This window comes from Chiroxiphia lanceolata, chromosome 2 (genome assembly GCF_009829145.1).
Source record: "Chiroxiphia lanceolata isolate bChiLan1 chromosome 2, bChiLan1.pri, whole genome shotgun sequence".
NCBI classification, from domain to species: Eukaryota; Metazoa; Chordata; class Aves; order Passeriformes; family Pipridae; genus Chiroxiphia; species Chiroxiphia lanceolata.
In genome coordinates this window covers 117,653,779-117,667,018 of record NC_045638.1, presented here as the reverse complement: position 1 = coordinate 117,667,018, position 13,240 = coordinate 117,653,779, and the positions used below count along the sequence as shown (strand labels likewise).

The window sequence follows — 13,240 nt, the reverse complement described above, 5'->3', positions numbered from 1 at the left end:
TTCCTTCTAGCCGTGTCTTTACTAGGTTATTTGAAATGTGTGCTTTAAAAATATTTTAACTGACTGGTTTTTACAAGTGTAATTGGAATCCCACGTACAAGAATTCCTACTGATTTTCATGCCAAATGCAGAATATCCCTGGGGGTGGGGTGTATGGTGTATACACACACATACAATATTCCTCTCTCCCTCCTCTGTAGGGAAGTGACCAGTCCATTAGTGGAATGATGTGCTTGCTGAAAATTGCAGAGGTACATAACCCGTGGAGAACTAGATCCATCATTCTTGATAGTGTACACTGACAAGAGTGGGAATAGTTTCCCACTTGGCTGCAATTTTTAAGTGATTTGTAGTCACTTCATTCTAAAAATGCAAACACGTGTTTGTAATTTGTTCATTCAGATCCCGCTTTGTTAAAGGCTCGCAGCCTTTTTCGGTGGCATGAAATAGTGGGGTGGTATGTAAAATAAAGTTACAAGTGTGGCAATAAGCATTGGAACTGGTCATGAAAGCTTTGCAATCTTTGAGGTATTTCATAGGTTTATTCAGCTTTTCCCTGTTCTAAATAGCACTCCAAGGAGTTCCTTCCCTTTGGCATCACAAGGATGCTGTTCATTGCTGTCCAAGCTGCAATGCCAGTAACAACCAGTCTGGCTGCAAACAGATCACTGAAGATTTTGTACTTATTTTACAGCTGTTTGGCATCAGGTTTTATTTCGTTGCTGTGGACTTCCTCATTCAGTGTACTAAGCTGGAAGGACTGTAGTGAATGCTGGGATGGGGAACTCTCTGCATGTTGCTAATGCACAGTCTTCCCTTTCAAAATGTGGATTTATGCTCCTCACCACTTGTTCTGTTGCACTGCAGGGTCACCTATACCTGTGGGCATTGATGTGCAGGTAGAAAGCATTGACAGCATATCTGAAGTTGACATGGTAAGTGGATGAGTAGAATCAGAATGAAGGATTTCAGTCAAAATTCGAGGTCTCAGAAACATCCTGATGGATGATATAGAATAATAGAGTTAAAGAAGGCAGACCCTTAAAGAGTACAACCTTGCCTTGAAGCATGCAGACCATACTACAGGGGAAGACCTAAATATCTTCCCAGTATTCTTATGAGAAGCACTTGTTACAGTGAGGTGAATGATGCCAAAAGTGATAGAGGTGAACACAGAGCAGCCAGGCTGTGCAGAAGCTCAGACTGAGTTTGCAGCATCCTCTTCATCTCTTTCCACATGTATATTTGCAGTCGTGGTGTTGCTCTAAATAGGATGATAAAATATTTGCAACAATCTTTTATATTAAAAAAGATTTATTGTAAAATCTAATTGCTTACTCTTGTGAGATTCTTCATATTGTTTCTTTGTGATGCACTTAATTCATAAATGTTCTGATCTAAACCCACTGTACCATATTGGCACAAGATGTACAGATTTATGGATTTTAAAAATTGGCCTCGTGCTCATGAAGAACTCAAACCAACCCCTTTGTAAAGGAACCACAGCCCATTCTCAGAGAAGTTTGTGAAGATTTCCAGGGGAAACCTTTTTCCGTTGGTCTTTGGCTGGTTTCAGAGCTTCTTTATCACTTCACTGCTGGCCCAGTTCAGAAGACCACTGGATTATGATCTAAATATAAATGAAGTATGAACCTCAGACTCAGCCACCAGTGCCAAGGCAAACAACCAGTATCTCAGTGATAGTTCCAGCCTGTATTTTAACTCATTGAGTGGTGTTTGGTTCCCCTCATTGAGGATCCTTCAGATAACATCCAGAGAAGAAACTGATCCTTTGCATGAGTCGATGAATTTGTTCTGCCTTCTACTGCATGCAACTAAAACAAGCATTGTCTTCTTTTATTTTTCATGAAACAAAGGACTTCACAATGACTTTGTACCTCAGACATTACTGGAAGGACGAGAGGCTTTCGTTTCGCAGTAACAAAAACAAGAGCATGACCTTCGACGGGCGACTGATCAAGAAGATCTGGGTACCTGATGTGTTTTTTGTGCACTCCAAAAGATCTTTCATCCACGATACAACTGTGGAAAACATCATGCTCAGAGTGTACCCTGATGGCAACGTTCTCTTCAGCCTGAGGTAAGAAAATACGTCACTGCAGCTGGGGGCAGTGAGAAATTACTGGAAATACTTGCAGTGAAGGTTCTCCTACTGGACTGGCATTAATCCAGTGGGCATTAATGGGGAGCTGGTGACCAGTGTAGCAGTGGGAAAGTAAATTTAGGCTTGATAACATGTTTTTCTCTCCTTCCCATATTTTTTCCTGTCGCAGGATAGTGGCAGTTTATCAGGTGTTAATTCATTGCCAGTGGTACTAGCAAGATTGCAGTAGATTTACTGCTGAGTATTTAATATTTATATTACTATTTATTATTGTATATTATTATTTATATTATTAGCAAAGGAAAAAAAGCAGTTTTTTTCCTTTTTAGCTGAGTATTTTAAAACTATCTCAGCTATTTTCTTCCCGGGATACCCATAAACCATTGATATTCCTCAGGGCTCTAGACAGGCACAGAAAGCAGATTACTGGTGCTGATACCAGCAGTGTTAAGCAGGCATGTTGTGGGACTACAAGGAACTGCAAAGTGAAACAGCAGTTCCAGAACTGGAATAACAAGGTCACTAAATGTGTCTCTCTTCCATCTGCATGTTACTGCTTTGCTTTATGAAGCAGATTTGGAAGATGTGGCAGGAATAGTTTTAATGGAGGAGGGATTTTCCCCCAAGGGTAAGGACTCTGAGGGCCATGCATTGTGGAAATCACAGTTCTCCAGTTGGTTACTAATTAGCCCTGTACACAGAGGTGATATTTCATCTAATCTGGGTAGTCTGAAGATTTATGGAAGCCCCTGAGATTTTTGGCTGTGTAATAGTTGTTCCAGCAATTAATGAATTTATCTACTCTTTCATGAGGGCATGCAGGACCCTCCCAAACAGCAGTGCACCACTTTAAAGTAGTGCATGTTCAAGAATCACACTGACCAGTAAGAAACAATGAGGTGAAGTATGCTTTTATTGTTCTGTTTATTAATTTCCATGATTCTTGAGAGAGGGGGAGTGACCAGAGGAACTACACTACTGCAGTAAGGCTTTAATCAGGGATTCTCCATGTGGGGGGTGTGACACATTCAGCTGGGGGAAGGAAGAGAGGCAAAGGGGCATAAGATGGGCAAACACTTCCTGGCAGCTGGCTGGAGAGGTGAAGTGTCATCAAGATTAATGTGCACAAGAAACTGTGCACAAACCACAGGGAGCATGTGATGGGAAGGGCAGAAATGGAGTGGTGTTAATGTGTGTGTGTTCCTAAAGAATCAGATGTTCACTAGGACACCCTTTTTGTATTGCCAGTTTTACATGCAATGAGCAGATTATATTCCAAATACTTATGTGCAATAAATCTGCTTATTCCACAGTTTTTCTTCAGTGCCCAGCATCCAGGATTTTAGTGAAGCAAAGTGAAACAAAAATCCAGATTTGTCGCTAAAATAGTCTTTCTTTTCCTGTTGTTCCCCTGATACCTTGGTCAGTGGCTAAAAGAAGGAAACAACATCCATAGTCATATAGTCATATCCATGTACCACTCTTACAATCTTATTTCAAGCCAGCAAGATCTTACACTTGTAAAAATTCAGCTACAGAGTGATCGCTGACCACAAGTTTTCAGATATCACTTACATAATCAGTATAACCCTCACTTAAATTCTTGTAGGATTATGTCTGGGGAAAACTGAAAAGTTGAACTAAAACATCAAGTGACATGCAAGCTGTGACAAGAAATAGAAATTTAGTGATAGGTACCATATTTAAATTGCTGCCTCTAGCAGGTTTGGGGGTTTTTTTTGTTGTTTATTGGTTAAAATGCCAAGGGGTTGTTTATCCTCAGAACATTTGTGAAAAAAACCGGGTGGAATGCAAAATAGTCTTTACCTAGATTTCCTTAAGCTTTTTAGGGCATAAAACATTTCATTTCCATGATGTTGAAGAAGAGAGTAGGCTTCCAGACATTGCAGCTAATCTTTCTGTGCAATTACATATTATAACCATTCTAGCTGGGAAAATAGCACTTGCAGTAATATCTGCTCTAACCTGTAATGTTATCTACTTCAATCTATGAGAAATCAAGTCAAGAAATGTGAAGTCCCTTTGTTAATCTTCATAAGTGTAACCCTTCAAATCAAAACATGTGAAAGGCTAATGAAGGATCAGGCCAGTAAAGGGTTTAAAAATCTAAGGTACTTTATTTAATAATAAAGGCTATTTCTGTTTTAAAAAAAAAAAAAGGTGATCTCTCACTGATTTAACTTTATCTCACCACCTTGAAGCAATTTCAGGAGCAGCTGAAAGGGCAGAAAAACTCAATCATTAGGATTCTAAGAAGCAGATTGGCTGGGGATCTCACTAAGATGTCTGCACAGCTCTAAGAAAACGTGGAATTTTCCATTTTATTTCTGTTTTTCTGTTCCTTTCTGCAGAATAACAGTTTCTGCTATGTGTTTCATGGATTTCAGTAGGTTTCCTCTGGACACTCAGAACTGTTCTTTAGAACTGGAAAGCTGTAAGTTTAATTCATAATTGTTCTTCACGTGTGCATTCTTCCCAGCACTCATAACACCCCTTTCACTTATTCTGATGTGTGACCTGAACCCTTCAACATGTACATGCTAAACTGTAAACAGCTTGAGATCTTTCCAGAAATCAGTGAGCTTTGGAAAGATAGAAAAACTATGATGCACCCTGCTTTGCTTCCCCTGGGTTAATATTCCAAGGCCTAAATCTAAAAATCTGTCAAAAGCCCCCACGTTTGGGCTTTTTTTCCATGAGAAAAAAAGTGCAAGCTGAAAGTAAAATATGATGTCAATGTGCCTTTTCACATGTCAAAATTCATTCTTATTTGGATTATAAGTAAAACTGGTTTGTTGTTTAGCCTTGGAAAAGGGAACAGATCTGCTCAGTGACAGTTCCAGAGCTCTGATCCCGTGTGCCCTGTGACCCTGAGCACACCCCATGTCTCCCATCTGTCAGGTAAGCTGCTGGCAGGGCACAGGGCTGGCCTGCACTTGGAACAGGCTGGAATATGGTCTTTGCAAATTTTTTTCATGCCAACTAACTGGCAAGTTGACGTAAAAAAAAAATAAATGTTTCTTTGGGGCTTTCCCGGATTGAGTGGTCTCCTCTCCCTAGGAAAGGGAAACAGAAGCGTTATTCCAGCAGAAAGGGTGACTTACTTTAGTAACTTCATAACTTCAGTGACTTTATAACTTTAGTTTCTGCTTTCTCACAGATGCATACAATGAAGATGATCTGATGTTGTACTGGAAACATGGAAACAAGTCCCTGACCACAGATGAGCAAATCTCCCTCTCCCAGTTTTTCATAGAAGAATTCAGTGCTTCCAGTGGATTAGCTTTTTACAGCAGTACTGGTATAGTAAGCCCCTCTTTAGGAGAGACAAGCACAAGACACAATCATGCAGAATGTCTTTCACATGTAAATTCAGTGCTAATAAATGACTGTTGCTGCTGAGAGATCAGTTAAAATGAGGTCTGTAAATCACACTGCTCTGTCAGTCTGGGGCCTTGGTTCTCTTTACATTGCTAATATAGCACTTTATTATCAGAAGAAGAGATCATAATAATACTTGTAACTTAATATCTGACATTAAGAACCTGAAAAAAAATGCACACATGCTGTTGTGAGCTCTAGCAAAATCGTGGTACTTCTCTGAAAGCCACTGGAGTATTGAATTTACAGCAATCTCTGTGTCCTGGCTATGCAGAAAAACTTGAAAATGCAAATCTGGAAGGGTCAAATACTAGAAAGCAAACAAGAGGAATCCCAGTGTGTTTTATTGGCTAAAATATCCTTATTTTTTGAGCTGCATAATGTCATTAAAAGTCCTCTAACTGGAGGATTTCCACTTGAGACCATTTATTACCTGTTGAGGTCTAATTCATGGTTTGCTTTATGTTCTGTGTTTATACATAAAGTTGCAGAAAAAAAAATCCCTTTATGTCAGTACTACATAGTTTAAATCCAGGTTAATCTGCCCAAGGCAGGTTTTTATTTCTCCCTATAGATCTTGAACTATACCTTCTGGCAAACTGCACAAGGCTTTAGGAGTTTATTGTAGTCTTGATTTTATGCAAGGTGGGTTTTGTTTTCTTTGTACTTGTACATGCAATCATAAATTTTGAAATATTTCTCTATGTAAGTAGTCTAACCATATATTTTTAACCAGAGAAAATAGCATGCTTGCAACTGCCCTTCCTGGTCTGAGTCAATTCATTTCAGCTTGGATATTGCCCTTTATATCAAGACAAATTCATAAAATAGAAATTATTCCATGTAATAAAATGAAGTGCATAACACTTTGGGGGGGAAAAAAAGCCTTTAAGCCATGCAGGAAAGCAGCAAATAGATTTACTGACTGTATTTTATTTACAGGTTGGCTTCTTTTTGCATTTCAAAAAGAGCCAGCGGAGGTGGCGGTGGGTGACACTGAGTGCAGAAATTCCGGTTTAAATTGTGATGCAGCCTAAGCAAGGAGGAATTCACAGCTTGATCAGGTTCTTCCTCCTTATCTCTTGCTCCTGTATGAGCTGAGAACGGAGCTGCAGCTCTCCAGAGCCACTGCCCTGTGAGAAGAGGCGAGGGACACCTGACCACGATAACTGTGCCTTGCTGAGAGCGACATCACGTTTGTCTTTGTTGCAAGAGGGAGACTGGGATGTTTTCCACCAAACTGCTGTCACTGTGTGTTCCAGCTGGGTTCTGGGAACTCAGCTGGCTTCCCTCTGCCTTGCCATTCTCATCACAAAACACTTAGGCAAGCAGATACAGCCTCGTGCTCAGCAGTGCACCCTCACAGTGCCCCTGTGCCCAGGGCTTTGCAGCAGCTTTGACTTCACAAAGTGTAACTGCTTAACACTCACATGCAAATGTTTTGATGATGACCTCAACTCAGCAACATAAAAAATGTCTTTCCTTTCACCTTTAAGTCGCAGGGACCACTGGGAAGTACCTGAACAATGCTTAGTAGCATATCTGTTAGAATGCTGTCCTTTGTAGACTTAAGCTTTTCTTTGGCTTTGAGGTTTTGTTTTGCTCAGGAGGTTCCACTTTCTCTTGCTCTTTTGTTTTGCTTTTTGTTGGAAGAAAACTTACCCTCCAAGTAAATAACAGTGGAGAACAATCAGCACAATTCTAATGGGAGTCATCTCCCCCTAAAATCTCATGAAAAAAACGGACAAAAATGCTGCTCACAAAGCAGCTTTCTGCATTTCAGGTTCCACACACCCTTTCCTGTGAATCTCAGTGTAGTGTTTAGGCTTTTGGAGTTCCCTGGCTCCAAAGGAGCAACAATTAAATCCACTTTAGAGATTCTTCAAACAAAAAACTTTCTCCGCAACTGAAAACACAACAGAGTGTGTTTAATATTATTTGGGGTTAATTTCGACATATTCTTTTCTATAAATTCACTCGTTGTGATGGTGTGAGTGCTCCAGCATGGGCTCATGGATGTCCTGGACAGGCAGCCACCCAGTTTTTGCCTTATTTTCACCTCACTTTTATATTGGTTTCCCTGCCGTGGCAGGAGGTACAGCACACAAGCTGTGCTGCACAGGCAGAGCACGCCCCAAAATTCACTAGATGGCACTCTCTCCTCTAAAGTCAGCACTGCGATGGCAAGTTGCTCCGATCGAGGGGAACGAGGGGGCTGCTTCTTGCGGGGTATTTGCAGCCTGAGAGAAGGCAGGATGCTTTTTGGAGGAGGCAGGGTGTTGGCTTCGTTGGGAAATTATATCCTGTGTGTGTTCTCCTGGCAGTTTCACCTGAAGTCGGTTTAATCTTTCCCATTTCCTAACCTCAGTTATAACAGTATTTTAGGTGCGGGGTCGTGATGCTTCACTCCCAAGGCAGCAGTGTTTTGATGAGGTACAGAGGGCAGTTTGCAAAGCACTGTGTAAAACTAAGGTGGTGACAAGTTTTCTTAGGCATTTACTGTTCCTGATGTGGATACATCACTCCTGCTGGAGGGAGGGGGCCAGCAAACAGCTCACGAATAACACAACTCTCTTCTCTTCCTCCCCACTCTGTTCCTCTTTTTTTCAATAGGTTGGTACAATCGACTTTTTATCAACTTTGCCCTCCGGAGACACATTTTCTTTTTTGTGCTGCAGTCCTATTTCCCAGCCATGCTGATGGTGATGCTGTCTTGGGTTTCATTTTGGATTGACAGAAGAGCTGTTCCTGCCAGGGTATCACTAGGTGAATCTTTAATGTATATTCTTTGGGAGGTGTGGAATGGAGGGGGGAGAGGCTCTGAAGTTACTTTAGCTTCTTATTTACACAGGACATAAGCAAGTATATCAGGTAATTGCCTCAACAACACTATTACTGCCACTGTTGTTGCTACCTTTAGTCAACCTCTACATTTGGAAATGGAATGTTTGTTCAGACTGGCTTTGTTACATTAGAAAACAGCTCACACAGCACAGAAGCAAAAAGGGATGATTCTGCAGACTTCCTGATGTAGAATTTTACTTAATTGCAAAGCCTGGGTTTTTTATCTTCCCTCTTCCCAGCAAACAGGTAGAACCAAATCCATGGTTCATTAGGCATAGCATAATCTGTCTAAAAGCTCTGCAGCTCTTCTTTTTATCTAGAAACGTTTCTTATCTTCCTGCCAGGTTGGAACCAGTTGCCCATTGTAGCAAAGCCTTCCTTTGTTGGGCACCTTAAAAATATTTGATGTCTTAACTGTGCAAGGCACAGTCTTCTGTGGAAGCCAAAGAATAAGTTGGGCATCCTTCTGCTCTTGCAGTTTTAGTTCTGAACACCTCAGCTCAGGAGAAAAGGACCAATTACAGTGTTGTTTTTTTTCTAGAAGTTTATTGGTTTTTTCAGTGAATGCCACTTCAAGACTGCCTTTGTTGGGAATTTAATTCTGATGGCCTTGGAATGACTATATTTTTTCAAAAATTCTGAAAGAATCATCTCTGAAGATCTGATGGAAATTTGCTAAGATATCTAATGTAACCATAATATATCTGAGTCCTGCAACTCTTAGTTTAATAACTAGTAAATAAGCTCATGTACTTTCTTCTCACTGGTGCTGGTCCCAGAAGCTAGTTGTGTGTTGTCATATTTCTTAGATAAGTGAAAAAGCCCTCTATTTTTATCTATAGCTTTCTCAGTCTAGAAAAAATGGGACTGAAGGTACCTCAGATCCCTTTCTATTGGCATGGTAAAGCTATTAATACAGGGGATATAAATCTGAAAACATGTTAATCTGAAAATTATGGTACCTCCTCCCTACTTTTATTAATGCATCTGCTAATTCCTTTTATTTATAAGAAATTTAACTTCACCTTTAAAAAGAACTTTTTAAATCTCAGTAGGCCATTTTTAATGTTGACAAGATGGTTTTGCTGATCATGTTCTTTATATATGGATTTCTGCAGAAGGTTATTCATGAGGAGTTCTATGAATAAGGCACACTTCATCAGCATAAGTGTACATAATTTATAGGCAATGTTAACCACAAAGTTTAAAAAGCTTAGCTCCCAAGCCCAGAGTATATGTATTTTAAATAAATTGATTTCCTCTTATATGGTATATATTTCAAACTCCACCTTTCAACCTAAGGAACTTGGAAAGAGGGAGAGGGAAAACTTCTGTGTGTGTTCCAGTGGACTCAGACTAGTGTAGAACTGGAGAAGGGCTGCTCTGGGACCCAGCTGACAGGCCGGGGCTGTCTCACTTGAGATGTCTTCGCTTCCACTGTCACATTCGTTTCTTTAAAAGCAGGGCCTGAGTCAGGTGGTGTTTTTTTTTTTTTCTGAGGTGGAGCAAACCAAAATGAGAGGAATAGCTGATGTAAGAGGAGAGATCGAAAAGATGAGGGTGAAATTCTGGTCACACTGAAGTAAACAGGAATTTTTTTCCTAGTTTCAATGGATGTAGCATTTTTATGCTGATTGTGTTCAGAGAGCCAAGGAGTTACGACCGAGACATACAAGCTGGTAAATGTTCTCAAAAGGTACAATTTGAGAAAGGATTGGGCAGGGAATTGGTGATTGTTTAGGGGTTCTCCTGGACAAGAAAGTGTGCAGTGGCGACCTTGGCTGTGGGAAGTGAGGGAAGCCCACAAACACCTGCTTTCACCTCTCCACAGCGGTGCCCAAAGCTGCCAAAGAAATGTGCTCCTTACGCTGCTCAATCACCATCCTTGTTTCCCTGCTGTGCTGCAGCTCTGACTGCATGCACTGAGCAGAGGGATGATTTACTGGTTTCAGTATTGCTTGTGATGGGTCCTTCATGGTTCACTCCACTTCTCAGAGCCTGTGTGATGAAGTTAAAGGCGGTGTCAGTCGTACGCCCTCACAAAGCCGAGCTGTCCAAGGGACGGTGATGAGCTGCACGGAACCAGCTGGTCAGCGTTAGGATAACTCTTTTTTTGGCAGGTATAACTACAGTGCTGACAATGTCAACCATCATGACAGGAGTAAGTGCCTCAATGCCTCAAGTGTCTTACATAAAGGCTGTGGATGTGTATTTGTGGATCAGCTTCCTTTTTGTCTTCCTGTCCGTCATTGAATACGCAGCAGTGAACTATCTCACCACGATTGAAGAGAGAAAGCAACTCAAAAAAAGGGGCAAGGTACAGTCCTCTGTGTTTTGTTGCCTTCAGAAAGCACCATAGAAGCCAAAGAGTAATCCCCATACACCACTGTGATAACAGAACAGTAACTATCTCTGTGTCACTCCATATCTCACCTTTTTTTGACTTGGTTGAAGGGAGGAAACGTATCATTCTCTCCGAGATCCTGAGAAGCTCTGTGCTTTTTTTCCCTTCGTTTTTTTTCAGCAGATGTTAGGGAATACTCACCTCCTGATTTTTTTCTCCCTTTTTTCCCCCTCAGAGGAAGGTAACCTTCCTTCTGTTCTCAAATACCTATCTCAATTCCAAATCTCAAATATTAAAAAAGCGTTTTGCCTGTCTCTGAAACAGACCCCAGAATGCGCTCATGTGATATTCCTTCCTGTTTCCTGTGAAGCAGAGTCCGTTTTTCCTTTTTCTGCTTTGCCATTTTCTATTGGAAAGGCGGGTTTAATGATGCCTTTTCGTCCCAAGACAAGGTCATTTTTAGAAGAGTGTGCCTGAAGCAGAAATGGTCGCAAGTTAAACATCTGCTTTCTGTGAAGCACTCGCTTAAAACCTTTGCTTCAAGAATATCCCCCCATGTAAACTCATTTGCTGGAATATCACAAGGGGAAAACCACAGAAAGGGTGCATGTGTTGCTCATATGATCTGATGGAAATGTTTGAAGTCATTTCCCACAGCTCCAGCAGTGCAGACCTACAGGAGAGAGTTTGACTCTTCTGTTTCAGAAGCTGGGGCACGTATTGCCAGCCAGCAGCTGGCAGTAATCAGTCAGACAGGAGTATTTTATCACGTGCACCCCCTTCTTTGCTCACCTCCTGCCCACACACTGCCATACTGTGGGGTAACCCTCTTCTCCATACGCTCTCTAAGAGGGAACAACAATGAAGGGAGAGCTTTCTTTACTTCCTCTTCGTTTATAATTTACTGAAATGTCTCCTGTAGACACAGACTGACTATTCTTTGTTGCCAGGCCTCAGGAGTGTATATGGATGCAGTGCAAGCCATGGCTTTTGACGGCTGCTTTCATGACACGGATGACATGGACCTGTCTGGTTTCTCAGACCCCTGTGAGGAGAATGAGACTCGGACGAGCGAAACCAACATCTCCAGTGAGGAACCAACTCGCTTGAAGAAATCTCTGAAGGGAAACGTGGGCAGGATTATTTTACAGAACAATCACGTCATTGACACGTATTCCAGGATTATATTTCCCAGTGTATATATTGTGTTCAACTTTCTTTACTGGGGTTTGTACATATGAGCAAAAATCCTTGTAAGCGAGACATTATTTTGCGTGTGAGAGTAGAATCGTACTTTGAAAATAATGCAACAGCAGTAGAGGAAAGGGTTAGAAGTTTTCAAAACAGGCTTCTGCCTCGAACCTGGGCTGGTTTGGTTAGCAGCAAAGCTGCTAATGAAAAACTTTCACATGTCTGGTTCTTTTTCAGCTGGACTGTGCAGTGCTTCACTGGGGCAATCCCATGCATAAGTTCCTGCTGTAGTAGCATAGAAGCAGTTTGGTCACTAAGGGAGCCCCTTGTCACACACTTGAGCAGACAGCAGCTCCCACCTGAGGTATTATCCTGTTTCTATCTACATTAAACCATTCCTCTTCAATCAACCTTTCTGTTCTCCACTTGTGGTCCATTTTTGTAGGAATTGGCACCAATCACCTTCAGATATCTCCTATCCTTGTTTCACTTGCTGCAACCTGGGCAACCTGTGTGCACCTCAGCAGCCTCTGTCCTCAGATGGTAACCAGGGGAAAAAATATGGTTAAGCAGTGGAGTAGGGACCAGGAGAAAGCAAGAAGCAAGGCTGATGGGGCTTTGTAGGTTGTACATTGTCAACACCTCAAGAAAAACCCCCTCACCCTTGTCAGCTGTCCATGACTACTCATGGGACCTTTGGGTTTGGGACATTGTTCCTGTGCTGCCTCAGGGACTAGGGAGCAAATTTTCTCCAAAATGTCTTACAGCCACCTCCCGGGTGGATGAGCAGCATCCCTGGCACAAGTTGTGCCCTTCATGTGACACCCACACACCTCTGCCTCACACAGACCTGCTGTAATCACCTGCTTTCTGCAGAACTGCCTGTGTGATGAACACAGGCTTTGAGACAGAGATTTTAGAAAACTTGGTCAGGAGAACAAGCCAGCCACATCTTCAGCAGAATCTGGTTCTGCTTTATGTTGCACATGAGTTTGGGGTTTTGCCCCCCCTCCTTCTCCCTTTGTCTTGAATATTAAGGTGAGGAGAAGCTGCACATGCCTGTTTGCAGCAGTGATCCTCAGCACAGGTCCAGGGACCTGGAACACTGAGACACACAGGAATAAAAGGAATCAGCTGTGCCAAAACAGACGTACACAGGAATCCTGTCAGTCTCAGATGAATCCTGCATGGAAATATCCTAAGGTTCAGGCTAAGGAGTTTGAATCAAGAATGTTCAGGGACACAGATAGAAAGTGTTCACAGCTCCAAAAAAGAATCAAGATTACTTTTACCACTTTCCCAAATAAGAAGCGTTTTCCACTTACATTCACTGG

General features: G+C 41.7%; 1 protein-coding gene across 5 annotated transcripts in view; it reads left to right on the top strand.

Annotated features, from left to right (window-relative positions):
• GABRR3 (gamma-aminobutyric acid type A receptor subunit rho3) overlaps positions 1–12,608 on the top strand; it is a 32,066-nt gene extending 19,458 nt beyond the window's left edge. For all 5 annotated transcript variants that reach the window (XM_032680374.1, XM_032680372.1, XM_032680373.1 and 2 more), the window contains 7 exons: positions 868–935; positions 1,878–2,101; positions 4,498–4,580; positions 5,307–5,447; positions 8,141–8,293; positions 10,492–10,688; positions 11,666–12,608. In XM_032680374.1, the coding sequence (XP_032536265.1) occupies positions 868–935; positions 1,878–2,101; positions 4,498–4,580; positions 5,307–5,447; positions 8,141–8,293; positions 10,492–10,688; positions 11,666–11,956 (1,157 nt within the window). In that variant the 3' untranslated portion in view covers positions 11,957–12,608. The remainder of the gene's footprint in view (positions 1–867; positions 936–1,877; positions 2,102–4,497; positions 4,581–5,306; positions 5,448–8,140; positions 8,294–10,491; positions 10,689–11,665) is intronic.
• The last annotated feature ends 632 nt before the right edge of the window (positions 12,609–13,240 follow it).